Source organism: Amblyomma maculatum, chromosome 1 (genome assembly GCF_055883805.1).
Source record: "Amblyomma maculatum isolate TAMU_Amacu chromosome 1, ASM5588380v1, whole genome shotgun sequence".
NCBI lineage: Eukaryota > Metazoa > Arthropoda > Arachnida > Ixodida > Ixodidae > Amblyomma > Amblyomma maculatum.
Genome location: NC_139344.1, coordinates 8,424,832 through 8,439,166, shown reverse-complemented (window position 1 = coordinate 8,439,166; position 14,335 = coordinate 8,424,832). Strand labels below are relative to the sequence as shown.

The 14,335-nt window shown below is 46.8% G+C and overlaps 1 protein-coding gene across 1 annotated transcript in view; it reads right to left on the bottom strand.

Annotated features, from left to right (window-relative positions):
* Nucleotides 1–351: 351 nt before the first annotated feature.
* The window catches only part of LOC146201605 (uncharacterized), a 51,519-nt gene continuing 37,535 nt past the window's right edge, over nt 352–14,335 (bottom strand). The window contains exons 3-4 of the mRNA XM_084598675.1: nt 5,947–6,124; nt 352–491 (exon numbers count right to left, since the gene is read on the bottom strand). Coding sequence (XP_084454801.1) covers nt 352–491; nt 5,947–6,124 — 318 coding nt within the window. The remainder of the gene's footprint in view (nt 492–5,946; nt 6,125–14,335) is intronic.

Genomic DNA, 14,335 nt, shown 5'->3' with positions numbered 1-14,335 from the left:
GCAGTCCTCTGCGGTGGCTCGCTGCCCCAACTTGATTCATGTCTTCCGTCCCCAATGTTCTCGTACGGTTGATTTCCTGACTGGTTCCTGGTGTACCCATCTGTCCCCTTCATATTGTCAACATGTCGGGTAACGCTGGTGGCTCGCTCCGTGCTGTTTACGTAGTTTTCATCCTTTGCTGTCTCAACTTCAGGTGGTTACAGGTCTTTTGGTTGACATCCACTGTTAGACTCCTCAATATCTGAGATCACGTGTGGCATAGCTGGTGATTTCCCCTTCACTGCTGCATCAGTTGCAGCCGCTGCAGCCTCCTCTGCGCCCGCTTTGTCCATGATGGCGCCATGTCAGTGCTCACAGGAACAGCTGCACTCCCCCACATTCGTGCGCACTTGCTCTCTTTATGTCCGTAGCGGCGACAGGGACTGCACTGTGGGACCTTGCACTCACGACGGATGTGTCCCTTACCGTGGCAGCGTAGGCAGAGAGGGCCTCTGCCCGGTACAATAACAAGAGAGAGTTCACCGCACACCCTAACTTCATGAGGCAGGTCCTCAAGCTTCACGCCTGGTTTCAGTTTCAACGACCCCTTTGGGTCGTTAAACCTTTGTTGGCTACCCCTTGTATACGTCCCACCGTTCCTTTGACACTTCGCTCACCCTACTGCACAGAACAAAGGCTACCCTCATGCCGTCGTCTGGCACATTGTGCAACAACCAATGCAGCTTCAGGCGAACGTCGATGGCCAGACAACGGCGTTCGTTCACATTCACTACTCAAGCAGAGACAATTCTCTTTACTGCTGCGGCAGTGTGCGAACGTAAACGCCCACACATGGCTCATTCGATACGCTCCCAAAGGCGAGCAGTATCAGCCGAGCCAGCGCTTCCCTGAAATCTTTGACTCGATAAGGGCGAACCCGCACATCGGTGTGCAAAAAAAAAAAAAAAACGGTATTTAAAGCAATATTTCCTGTATACAGGCAGAGTAGAAAGAATCACCCGGTGATTTTCATCTGTTTCAAAAGACCTATTTGACGGCAAGATATAGCCGCGGTAACTGCTACAGAGGTGCCCTGCACCCTGCGTCCTTCTACTCCTTTTTTTTCTTGCGGACTACTTACGTAGCTTTCGCTGCGTTGCACCTGATTTATGAAACAGAGCATAGGCTATTTTCAACGACCGTACTATTGAGCCACGGTAGTGAACGTGACAGTGTGTGGGACTCCAGGAGAGAAGCTTGTGCGATTCGGAGAAACACCAGCCGATTGAGCACTTGTTAAAAGTATGTCGGCTTTCCAACATGCACTTATTGCGGCGTTTTAAAAATGTAGCTCCGAAACGCAGTAGCATATTTTGTCACAATGAAAGCACACACGTCAACTGTGAACGAAAGTCTGCCTGCATGGATACACGTCGAGAGAGAAGTGCTGGAAATTTGTTTATTTTCATTTCATGTGTTTCTTTGGGCCACGCTCCCGTTGGTGCCGTCAGCCAGGGATGACTCACATGAATACGTATCGTGGCGTTTTAAAAATGCATCGCATTTGAAATGTCGTTCCATTATTTTACAATCTGTTTCAATGTGTACTCGGTTATTCCTGACAAAGCCGCGGGATCATACTGCACTCTGAAATCATGAATATGCTTTTAAAAATTTTGTTTAGATGTATTCCAAAGGGCGACATCGCATTGAGGACGCAGGCGTAGCCACTGGTGAGGCTGAACGCAGAGCCGTCGGCGGCTCCACCTGCGGCGGGCACACGGAGCCACGGAGGCCACCTGGGGATTTTTTAAGGGGCACTGAACACATGTCTATTACTATTTTTTTTTTCGTTGAAAGTATTAGTCCAGATGGTATTTACTGCTTGTGTTGCAGCTTGTCCGGCAGTAAAAGGCGCATTTATTACTGCCAAATTTCAATTCTAAGTTGAAAGGGCTTTCCCCGCCGCTCTGATTAAAACTATGCATACTTTACGACCAAATAGGCGAAATATAGCGTAAGCCATAACGTAAACACTTATTCCGACATCGCTGCCTGTCGTGACCGGTGCGGTGTAGCAACTGGCGAAGTGAAAGCTACCCTTCGCATCTGAAATGAAGGCCCTTGTCGCATCTTTTATCAGCCTTCGCCTTGTTTGTACCTGCAAGCCGATATGCTTGCGATGGTTTCTTCGCCCGCGTCAGCCAGCCGGCGCACGTAACCGTGCAAGTGGCAGCGAGCGCGCCAAGCTCGCTGCGACCATCGTCAACATGTCAGCCTGCCGCTGCAACGGGACCGTCAAGTGACGGCAGCAACTGATTTCATTCGCTCAAATCACGACTGAGAGCCCCACAATCGTGGTGCGCAAATGCGCTAGTCACATGATATTATTGGTATTTCGTGGGCTTTCTTTTGAGCCTGGAAAAAAGGTACACGTGAGACTTTATTTCAATTAATGGAATGGGAGTTTCTGAAGGTGCTGTCCACCTTTCCAAATCACATTTATTGTCTAAAATCACTATTTAGTAAATTAGAAAAAATAGCATATAGTTTGCTAAGTGCAAAATAAATGTCTGTGCTGCGCAATACGGCTGGCAGGTGTATCTCACTGGCTTTCCTGGCCTACCTCCAATATTTTATTTTGTAACCCTTGGTTCAAAAATCAAATTTTGGAAGTAGGCCAGGGCAACCAGATCTATATATATATAGATCTGATTTACCTGGCCTACTTCCCCACACGTTTTCTTGGAAAGTCTTAATCACCCAATGCGAGCGCACGACCTACTTCACAAGCAAAATGTTACTACGAATTGGAAGCTCCGAGAATTTGTATGAAGATATGTAGAAAACGTACGTTACGGTATTCCACATTTGAGTGGCAATTACTTTAAGAAACGCAGCCCATTGGTTTTCCATGCCCAATTTAAGTACGCGCTGAGAGTGCGGGAGAAACTTCGATAGCAGATTTTTTTATCACGCGTCGAAACCTTAAACCGTTCTCATCAATATATGCAAAGCAAGATTTTAAAAATTTTCATAGTTGCCTTACAATTAAAACACGTCCCAGAATGCTTGATTTGCAATTCTCGATAATATGATTTGACTGCGAAACGTAGCCCACAGACAGGATGCACTGTACTAGGAGAAATTGTTTTGTTACCTAATTGTTTCTGAAGCAAACAAATCTCAAATTAGTGATTGCAACTTTGGTTAGCTGCTCCTGTCGTCGTTCTTAGGTTCTGTAAAATGCAGTAACATCATTCGTTTGGATAGTGCTACGCAATAACTGTTAACGAGCGAAAACGATAACGACGAAAGCGAAGACAGACAAACGCAAGCACAAAGCGCTTGCGTTTTATCGTCTTTCCCTCTGCCGTCATCTTTTCGCACTCGTTAGCAACGAAGAAGGTGAAGTATATTTTCAGAACTGATGCACAAAGGCAAAATATACAGTACAGGCCGAGCTGTTCGTGGTGCTCGTTCGTGACCAATTCCTCAACCAGGGCAAGCTTTACTTCAACCCCTTCCGCATACCGATGGTTTGTTTTGTTTATCAGCCCTATAGCTAAAACATCAGCCCCACTTCGAGCGCTGTTGGCATCTATCCCCGAAGCATGGACTCAATACATCATCATCATCAACAACAGCCTGACTATACCCACTGCAGGGCGAAGGCCTCTCCCATATTTCTGCACTTAACCCGGTTCTGTGCTAGTTGCATCTACTTGACCCCTGCGAACTTCTTAATCTCATCCGCCCACCTAACTTTCTGCCGTCCCCTGCTACGCTTTACTTCCCTTGGAATCCAGTTTGCTACCCTCAGCAACCATCGGTTATCGTCTCTTCGCACTACATGTCCTACCCATGTCCATTTCTTCTTCTTAATTTCCACTAGAATGTCGGTAACTTGACTTAATTCTCTGACCCACTGTGCACGCTTCCTATCTCTTAATGTTACCCCTACCATTTTTCGTTCCATAGCCCTCTGGATTGTCCTCAACTTAAGTAGAACTCTCTTGGTTAGACTCCACGTTTCAGCCCCATAGGTGAGTACAGGCAAGATGCAACTGTTGTATACTTTCCTGTTGGGCGATACCGGTAAGCTGCTAGTCATAATCTGCGAGTGCTTGCCAAATGCGCTCCATCCCAATTTTATTCTTCTTGTTATTCCCTTTTCATGGTCCGGATCTGCGGCTACTACCTGTCCTAAATAGACATTATCGCCTACTACTTCCAGTACTTCGCTACCTAATGTAAACTGCTGTTTCTTCCCGAGGCTGTTGAACATTACCTTAGTCTTCTGCATATTGATTTTCAAGCCTACCTTTCTACTTTTCCTGTCTAGGTCATCAATCATTATTTGCAGTTCATCCCCCGAGTTGCATAGCAAGGCAATGTCATCAGCAAATCGCAGATTACTGAGGTATTCTCCATATACCCTTATCCATAACTACTTCCATTCCAAGTCTCTGAATACTTCCTCTAAGCAAGCTGTGAATAGTACTGGGGAGATTGTGTCTCCTTGCCTAACAACTTTCTTTATCGGAATTTCGTTACTTTCTTTATGCAGAACTATGGTTGCTATGCAGCCACTATGTATATCGTCCAGCACTTTCACGTACGGCTCGTCTACCCCCTGATTTCGCAATGCCTGCATCACCGCCGAGGTTTCAACTGAGTCAAATATTTTCTCGTAATCAATGAATGCTATGTATAAGGGCTGGTTATGTTCACAGCATTTTTCTATCACCTGATTGATGGTATGGATATGATCGATAGTAGAGTATCGTTTCCGAAACCCTGCTTGGTCCTTTGCTTGATTGCAGTCTAAGGTTGTCCTGATTCTATTAGCGATTGCCTTAGTAAATACCTTATACGTAACAGACAGTAAGCTGATTGGTCTGTAATTTTTAAGGTCCTTTGAGTCCCCTTTCTTATGAATGAGGATAATGTTTGCATTCTTCTATGGTTCCGGTACCGTCGATGCCACCAGGCACTGCGTATACAGGGTGGCCAGTTTTTCTAGCACGATATCCCCCCCGTCCTTCAGCAAATCTGTAGTTATCTGATTCTCTCAAGCTGATTTCCCCCTTTTCATAGTTTCTAGTGCTTTCTTGACCTCGTCCTTTTTCGTCACTGATGGAACGTCTGACTGTTTTTCCCTACCGCCAATCTCAGTACGGTCCTGACTACTTTGGCTACTGTAGCGATCTGTATAGAACTCCTCGGCTACTTTGACTATCTTGTCCATATTCGTGATGACGTTGCCCGCCTTGTCCCTTATCGCATACATCTGGTTTTTGCCTATGCCCAATTTCTTCTTTACCGCTTTAAAGCTTCCCCCGTTCTTTACAGCATGCTCAATTTATATCGGCCACCTTGCGCTTATTGATTAGCTTTGATATCTCGGCCAATTCGATCTGCTCTGCTGAATTGGAAGCTGTCATACTCTGGCGTTTCTTAATCAAATCTTTCGTCTCCTTAGACAGCTTACCGGTATCCTCTCTAACTATCCTACCGCCTACTTCTACCGCGCACTCAGTAATGATATCTCTGAAATTATTATTCCTTGCTTCTAGGGTAATGTCGCCATCCTCGGTTAGAGCTGAATACCTATTCTGTAACGAGATCCTTAACTCTTCTGCCCTCCCCCTCACCGCTAATTTGTTGATGGGTTTCTTTCTTACTAATCTGTTGCGTTCCTTCTTCAGATTTAGGCCAATTCGGGACCTCACCATCCTGTGGTCACTGCATCGCACTTTCCCGATTACCTCTACATCTTGCATAATGGCGGGGGTTGAACACATTATGAAGTCGATTTCATTTTTAGTCTCCCCGTTAGGACTTTTCCATGTCCATTTCCGGTTCTTCCGTTTGCTGAAGAAGGTATTTATGATTCGTAAGTTATTGCGTTCTGCAAACTCAGCTAGTAACTCCCCCCTGCTATTCCTCAATACATCCACTTACTTTCTGTGCACCAGGGCTCTGGTGGATCCCACAGGCCGTCTCTGCAGTTCAGGTGCATTCCTGTTCGGTCTCTGCGTGGATGCAACCCCTGCTTTGCAAACTGATAACCGTCTTTGCATTTCACAAAGAGGTTGCTGTCAGACTCAGACACTTGGGTGCCAGGCTGCACCGCTGACAACTGAAAAAGAAAAGAACGTATAAAGAAGATGCTATACAAGCAGGTAGAAAGTGTAATTTGCGTGGTTTATCAGTCGACAGGTTTCATATGAGGGACGATGCACAGGAGGGTTCCGGAGTAGTTTAGACTACCCGGAGATCTCTAACGTCTACTGGAGTCGCACGCTATATGGGTGTTTTCGCAATTTGCGTCGATCGATCTTGCACACTTCTGATCGGTATCAGAACGCCAAAGTCAGTGACCTACCGCATCGGATGGAAGCACCTATGAACAGCTAACCTACAACCCACATACAAAAATTGTTCCATCGGCCGCAAAAAACGGCTATTTATATTTGTTAACACAGCGGCGGTATTTCCCACGTATACAGCTACGACCTCGTACTAGCTCCGTTTGTAATATAATGAAGAAATGTTAAAGCTAACAACTGTTACGCTTTGTAAAAATCTGCAATTTTGAGGCACAGCCAATTTCATTTTCGGTATTCATTATTTAATACCCGCGATGGTCTCGCGCTGGCCTTTGCTACTTCTTTTTATTCCCTTAAAAGCCTGGTAATTGCAGTCTACTGGTCCTGACCACAGTGGGACGTAAGGCAGTAGTAGGTCTGTGTGCTTTTCCGATGCTCTTCACTACCCTGTCATTGCAATCAACGGAAGTCAAGGGCATCTAAAATATTTATATTTCAAATACTTTAATACAAGCCCAGGAATCGGAATTATGAAATAATGAATTAGGCTCTTGTAAGCAGTAGCCCTGTTTACATTTACTCGACTGCGGGGGTAGATTTGAGGGGTTGAGTTGAGTGGACTCGACCCTACTGGGTTTGCATGAACCCGACCCGACAAGTGTAGATTACGGCGGTGCCTCATCAAGAGACGAAGAACTAGCAGATGGCACCGGAATCCGGTGTTCACCCCAGAGCATCCCCGGCATTCTCCATCCCGTTCTGCTCTCTCACGATTCCCCGACTCTATTCAACAGTGTTTACATGCTTCCAGCAGGGAGGTCGAGTGAGTCAACCCACTCCTTGCGGCTGAGTTCACTCAACTCTCCGATCCGACCCATACGCGTTTACATAAACCTTGCAACCGATTTTGGACGCGATAACTCAGCTCAACCCACCCCTGTCGGTTCCACGTAAACGCCTCTAGTGTTTGTTCTCATTCCACCCTTTAGAGAGCTTGCATGAAGCGATGCATACTGGGTAATCCGCCATGATGATGTTGTCGGCAGCAGACGAGTCAGTACGGCACTGTCACACAGCCTCGTCTACATAGTCGCGTGCGTAGTGCGCCCAGACGATGCTGGCACGATCGAACAGGCCGACTGCGGGTTCTTCACGATTCCAAAAATACGTGTGCATGAGGGCGAGATAGCAAAGGATCCCTCTGGCGACGCCGTCGCGAATGGCTCGCACGGGCCAACACACGCGCGATCGACCCCAATCCGGGCAAGTATCAAACAACTTACCAGAACTAGAACAGAATGCCGGCGACGTGGACGGGCGGCCAGGTCCATACGCATAGTGGAGTCAGTCGTTCCCGCTTGAAGAGGCGTAGTTTAACAGGTCCGCGTCTCATTGCTGTGCATTTCTCTAAGGCGCGCCCGATTTTTCGGGCACAGCGTCGACGCGTACGTTATTTGGGGATCTGCCGACAATTGCACGCACGTAAGGACAGCGCACGAAAATTCGCGTGTTTTCTCGGTGGAGCGTCGAAAACGGCAAGCCCTTACAAAAATGAGTTTTGAAACTCTATTGTTGGACTATTGACCGCCTTTTGAATTTATTGAATTTCGATAGACATTCAACCCCAGCTGAATGCAATCTTTACAGGGCCAACAGAATTTTCATTGTGTTCTACCCAATAGACTTTTTGTGCAATTTTTTCTATGTGCTTTTTGTTGTCAGTTTGCAACGTTCACGAACAATTAGCGTGTACTGTTCATGCTGACCCATGTTTTTAAGTAGTTTTAGGCACAAATGATAAGAGCATGATGTAACAATTTCGTTATGAATTTTTGGTCTCACTTGTAATCAACTATTGGCCACATTCTGCAAAGGGAAATATAAGAGCAGCATGCAGTTGCGCGCTCGTTCATGTTATATAAAAGTACATATTAACGGTGCACACTTAGCTCAAGCTTCGCAACACAGTGAAAATATGCCCTAAAAACTTCATGATGGCAAAGCCTCCACTAATAATGCAAATACATCGTTGAATGTCAATCAGAATCCGTAATGGATCAGCTTCTGTATGTCGCAGAAGGTAACTTTAGTGGTAGGACATATTTTATATTTATCATAAAACAAGTTCAGTGAGTCATCATGCTAACAAACAGGATCCTAGATTGAACCTACCATGTAGGGCAGGACAGAGCTTTTTTAAACCAGTTCCAAAGTTCACTATATATATGCTTCAGGGTCTGACATTCTGCCCAAGCATATGTATTTTTGCCCGTAGCTTTTTGCCGCAAAATGAGGTGCAGTCTGTATTGGAATCCTCCACCGCTGTATGTCTTTGGAGAATTTTACTGTTATTTTTTTCTTTTCCTTCCTTTCTTAGTGGACACCATGCTAAAATGAAGTCACTTTAAACATTGAGGGGTTCTAATAATCACGGATTGATCCCACGCATACTATAGAGTTAACACGCATAGCAAAAACATTCGCGTATGAAAAAAAAAAGAAAAAAAAAAACAAGATTGCATGCGTCTTCTAACGGCGACTCTTCTTTTCAAAGAAGCATTCGGCCGCCGCCTTGCCCCTGTCCGCATCCCACTTCCCCCGTGCCCCGCGAACGGCGCCAGCATGTCCGGAGAGGTCGAGGGTCGCTTCCTGTCGGCTGGGGGGAAAAAAGGGGGAGGGAGGAGGGGTTGCTCCCGCTTGGTCTCCGCTCTCTGCCTTCACCGTGGTTTGTTTTCACGGAGATGACCTTGGCTTCAGCAGTCGCGCAGCGGGGGTGGCGGCTTTTCACCGAAGCTGTTCTTCTGCGCCCCGTTTTCTTTGCACGCAGACGCGGGTACGCTGAGTGCGGCGATGTGCCAGTTCAGTTGGCGTTTTCCCGCCACCGTGGTCGCATCTTGCACTGTGAACGAAGCACCGTATGTAGGTTTTTCGCTGGTGATTATCACGAAGATCGTTTTGTTCAAAGTGGAGCGCGAACGTACGAATTTAAGTCTTCGGAGGACTACGCTCTTGGGCGGCAGCTTCTGCGCAAGGAGGACGTGTTTAAGAAGTTCAACAGTCCCAGGCGTTTTGGATTCTAGGCGAAAAGCCGGCGCGGGCGGAGGGAGCGTCTGCACTTTGGTGAGTGTTTTACTTTTTCCTATTCGTGTTTGTGCCAGTCTTGTACTGTGTGTGCTACAAGGTGAAGCCCGCATGTAAATATTTCTAGCAGACAAACCAGCCTCGTCGCAAAAAAAGGAGGGGGAGAGAGAGAGAGAGAGAGAACGAGGCTTGTCTCTACGCGGACGCTGGAGCCGATGGAACGCCAGCTGGAATGGCGACATTTTCTTTCTTTTTTTTAACCGGTGACCGTTTTTGACGGATTGTTCGGCACAGTGCTGTACTCTTTCGATACGCTACTCGCGCTGAGACGGACACATTATCGAGATCATAATATGCCTCTGTCACACATTGTGGATTATTGAATCTGTGCAGCTCCGCCATTTTTGCAGTGTTTGTTTTTGTTTCCACTCATTTTAGTGCCTATAGTTGGTAATTTTGCTTCAAGTTTTCTGGGTAGTAATGCTTGTGACCTGCGCTTTGCTATTTATATTCACAATGGGATCTTTGACGGCAGCATATATTGTTTATTAGGGAGAAATGAACGATGTGGTAGTGCTGCCGAGCTGTGGAGGCGGCGGTCGATGCCGTCTAAGCAGTGAAAGACAGTGACAACTCATTTTAGACAAGAAATTTCTTGAGCTATGACGTGGAGCAGCGCACAAATGCCTTTGCTTTATTTTTAGGTTAGTATATACCGCAACTTAATTATGATTTATATTGTTTATTTCAGCATCACATGCGAGGAGTTCCCGGACGTATCAGCGTTTTACGCAAAGAACAGCCTGGCGTCATACCTTGCACATGAATTGAAATAAAGCAAATAAACAACCCAGCTCATGTTATGGGTTCACCAAAGATGCATATTTTTTCTTTCTCATTAACGCGCATTTTTTATTCTGTGTTCCCTTTCCGCTGCGGATTAACAGAAAATGCTGCGTGATCAACGGTTAGCCAGGAGCAGGCACGAGGTGGTTTACATTAATGCAAAAGTAGCACAGCACACATCCTTGCTGCGGTCAGTCAACACATTCTATGTTCTGCTCGACCAATCAACAATTTAGTCAGTTTAGTGTAGGTTAATGAGTGAGTAAGTATAATGGGGCTTAAAAGATCAAGATCTGTTTTGTCCTTTTATGCCTCACTATGCTTATCATTAACCAGCACTGATCAGACAGGATTGTTGATTGGTCGGGCAGAACATAGAATGTGGTGACTTATCGCAGCTAGGAGATGTACTGTACTACTTTTGCATTAATGAAAATCACCCCGTGTCTGCTCCTGGCAAACCGATGGTCGTGTACTATTTTCTGTTGTTCAGGAGTGGAAAGGTAGCAGAAAATCAAAAAGCGTCACTTGCAGAGTTTCTGAAGCATTTGAGCCTGAAATCAACAGAATTTCAGTTGCGCGAATTCCAAAAGCGCTCTTAAGAAACACATGGGCCACTATTTCATAAGCGCTCAACAAGAGGTCAACACTGCATCATCCAAAATGTTGTTGATTATCGACAGACTTTCAACAGCGTGTATTGACACAACGCTTTCGAATTTCTATAGAAACCCTACATGCATTTTTGTAAGGGAGGCCCTTGCTTAATTCAGCTTGGCTGCGCTGCCCGCTGTCTGCTGCCAGCGACAACATCATGGCGGATTACCCAGCATGCATCGCTTCATTCAAGCTCCCTATACGCTAGTGGTACTGGCGGACTATACATTCAGCGGTGTAGAGAGCATGGGTTGGTTTATCTCAATTCCAGCTATTCCCGGCTGCCTAAAAGAAGTAATACATCGGTATCGACTACCTGCTTCGTAATTGTAAAAGGTGCTGAAGGTACACGAAAGAGAACAGGTGGACAAAGAAAACACACGGAAACGGCGGGACCAGCGCCGCTTACAAATGAGCGTTATTCCCACATGCCTGCCCATTTATAATACAATCGAGTCATATCACAAATGCGAAACGAAACTGTCAACCAACTATTAGAGCACATAGATTTGGAGTGCCTGCTGATAGGTTACAACTAGTCGACAAAATCTTGGGGGGACACTTTAGCTCCGACTTTAAGGGTATGGCGCGACAGCAGAAACGGTTCCCGTCTGCTTTGCGGATCCTAGCTCGCGTGTATGCCCTTTGCTACTAGCTATTAGGTAATCATTTAATTTGAATCTCTATTATCCTACACGTACTCATCAGCGTACACTGCATGCTGGGCGTACACATCAAGGGCAGTAAAAGATGTCTGATTAAAATATAAAGTTATTAAAAAGTTTATTGTGCGTGTGTGCAACATCTTTTTATTTGTCTCTCGAAAGTTGAGAGTTATTCGCGCACAAGATCACTGTTCAGAAAGTCGAGTGTGTGAATCCGTCTTTCTTCATTTATTGTTGTCCATAACAAACCAATTTTTAAAGTGTTATTTAGTGCCAGCGCCTTTCCAGATTGCTTCTTTACTTGTGTATAGAAGAAGGCTGATTGTCTTATCTCTATCTCCGCTGCGGTAACGGACCTGGTTCTTGGGCTGTACCAGGCCTCACATCGAGCTTGGCGAGCAATTACCGTGCTGAGTAGAGTGATAATGTAGCAGCCCCGATCGGGGCCGGGCTCGGACCTTGGGTTTCTGGTTCAGGCCTCAAAGTGCCGCCAGGCTATGCTTGCGGAAGTGCAATCCTTGTTTTTATGCCCTGTTCGCAGGAATCTCAGTCGACGCGCGTGCACTCGTAGAGGTCTAAATCTTTCGCGGTGAGTAGACCGTTCATCTCCCCCTCCCCTTTCTTCTTGTTTAGCTGCGGCTGTTGAGGGGTGCATGAGAACCTCAGTGCATAACAGCGAATACCGTGAGCCGGAGTTTTCTACAAATACTGTATTCTATGAGCACGCGCAGCTTTGCAGGAAACTTCAGCAGGCGGTCGTCAAAAGGCTAACTTTGCGCACCTACGCAATGCTTGTTTGCACGTTCCGCATGAAGTGGTTAACATTTTCTGCGGCTGCCTAGCGCAAATGTTTAGAGCGCAGCTCTTTCGCACCCATTCCTGCGTTTCGCGGCGTCGCCGTTGTCCCTCGTAACCAGCTTCGCAGCCAAAAATGGATGTCACCATAGGATAGGGCGTCACGGAAAGGTGTGCATGGCTTTGTCGGCGCTGTAAAAGAGGAACTAGTAACTAACTAGTAACGTAATTGTCAGCGTCGTCGTTGCCCCTCGTAACCTACTCCGCAGCCAAAAAAAAATGGTTACCATAGGATAGAGCGGAAAGGTGTGCATAGCATTTTCGGCGCTGTAAAAGAGGAACTACTTTTTGTCGATATTTATTGCCTCAGGGCATCAGTAGGGTATGAGATGAAGGATGAATAAATGATTAAATGAATGCAAAAGGTTGGCTGATTTTATGAAGTCCAGAAGTGAGTGATGATGAGGTCCCTGCGTCCAAGTGACGTATGAGGCAGGATTGGTTGCTGATAGGCCAGCTACGCTCAAGTGCCGGATTCGTGTTGGCTTGAGTGCTGGGCAGTCCCACAGCAAGTGGTGGATGTCGGCCTCGATATCTTCGTTGTTACAGATCGGGCATCCTGGGCGAGGATATAAGTGTTGGAAGTATGACCACGTCCTAGTGACAGCTGGTGTAAGGGCAACACCGACCCGGATCCTCCAAAGCGCAACCTCCTCTGCACGAATGAGACCGCGGGGAAGGGATATCGCACACGGAGGGATAAGTGCACGTGTGCGGCGCCGGAGGTGCTCCTTTCTTGACAAAAGGAGGGTAGCGTCGTCGACTTCGAGAAGCCGTGGGATTGATGCGTCTTGGTTCACGAGGCGGGTTGCAAAATCAGCTTGACTTTGTGAAGGCAGCAGATCCCGCAGGACCCACTCAATGCGTATTGATTGTGGGATGCGCGCCGCAAGCTGGTGGATGCCCTGGAAAATTTTAGAGCAGCGGCTGACACGTCGGAGCAGACGTACTGCTTGAAGTGCGTCAGAGCGGATGACAACGTGGGCTGTAGGGAGCATGGTTATGGAAGCCACGGAGCAGAGTGCCTCCTGAACTGCCACAAGCTCAGCGCAGAAAGATGTAAGTGGTTCCGAAAGCTGAAACGTAGTTGTCTGATTCAGGCTAGGTCTCCGTGGACAGTAGATTGCCGTTTTGGCTTCACAGCCTTGCAGGCTTCAATCCACGTACACTACTATAGAATGTTGAGGCAGGTGAGTATCTTGCTCTTCAAATTTCTGGCGTAGCAACGATGCCGAGTTGGCAGACGTCGGTCTGCGGATGTCAGTTGGCTTGTCTCCTAACCGTATAAATTTCCAGGGAGGGAGAACTGGCGCAGATGGCTGAAGAATAATGTGTGACGTTGCATACGCCCTCAGTGCTTGCGTGGAATGTGACAAAGTGGCCTTGAGTCTGCGAGCATTACGGCGCTGCTGCACCAGTTCATCGATGGTGTTGAGCTGCGCATTCTCCTGTAACGCTAAGACCGGTGTGATTCGTGGAAGGCATGTTATGGCCCTCATAGCTTCTCGATTTCCGGCTTCAAGGCGATCCAATTGTGCCCTTGTAAATGCTGGAACTGGGCCTGATAAACAATACGTGGCTGCAGAACCGCCCTCACTAACTGGCGTGCAACAGACGAGCCAGCGCCACCCGTGTTAGGTGCAATTCTTCTTATTAAACTCATAGTTTGAAGTGCTTGCTTTTTTGCCTGAGAAAGCCAAGCAGTCGCTGATCCTGATTGGTGAATTGTTAAGCCCAGAATTTTCAGGCTCGAACTTTCTTGTATTGGGGTGCCTAATAGAGAGAGACGAATTGGATTTGAGGTAAGTTTACGGCGTCCCCAGCGGTTGGCGACTGACGTGTATGAAGTTTTACACACGGAAAGTTGAAGGCCAATGGAGGATGCGTAATCAGAGGTTGCGTCTAATGCTGACTGAA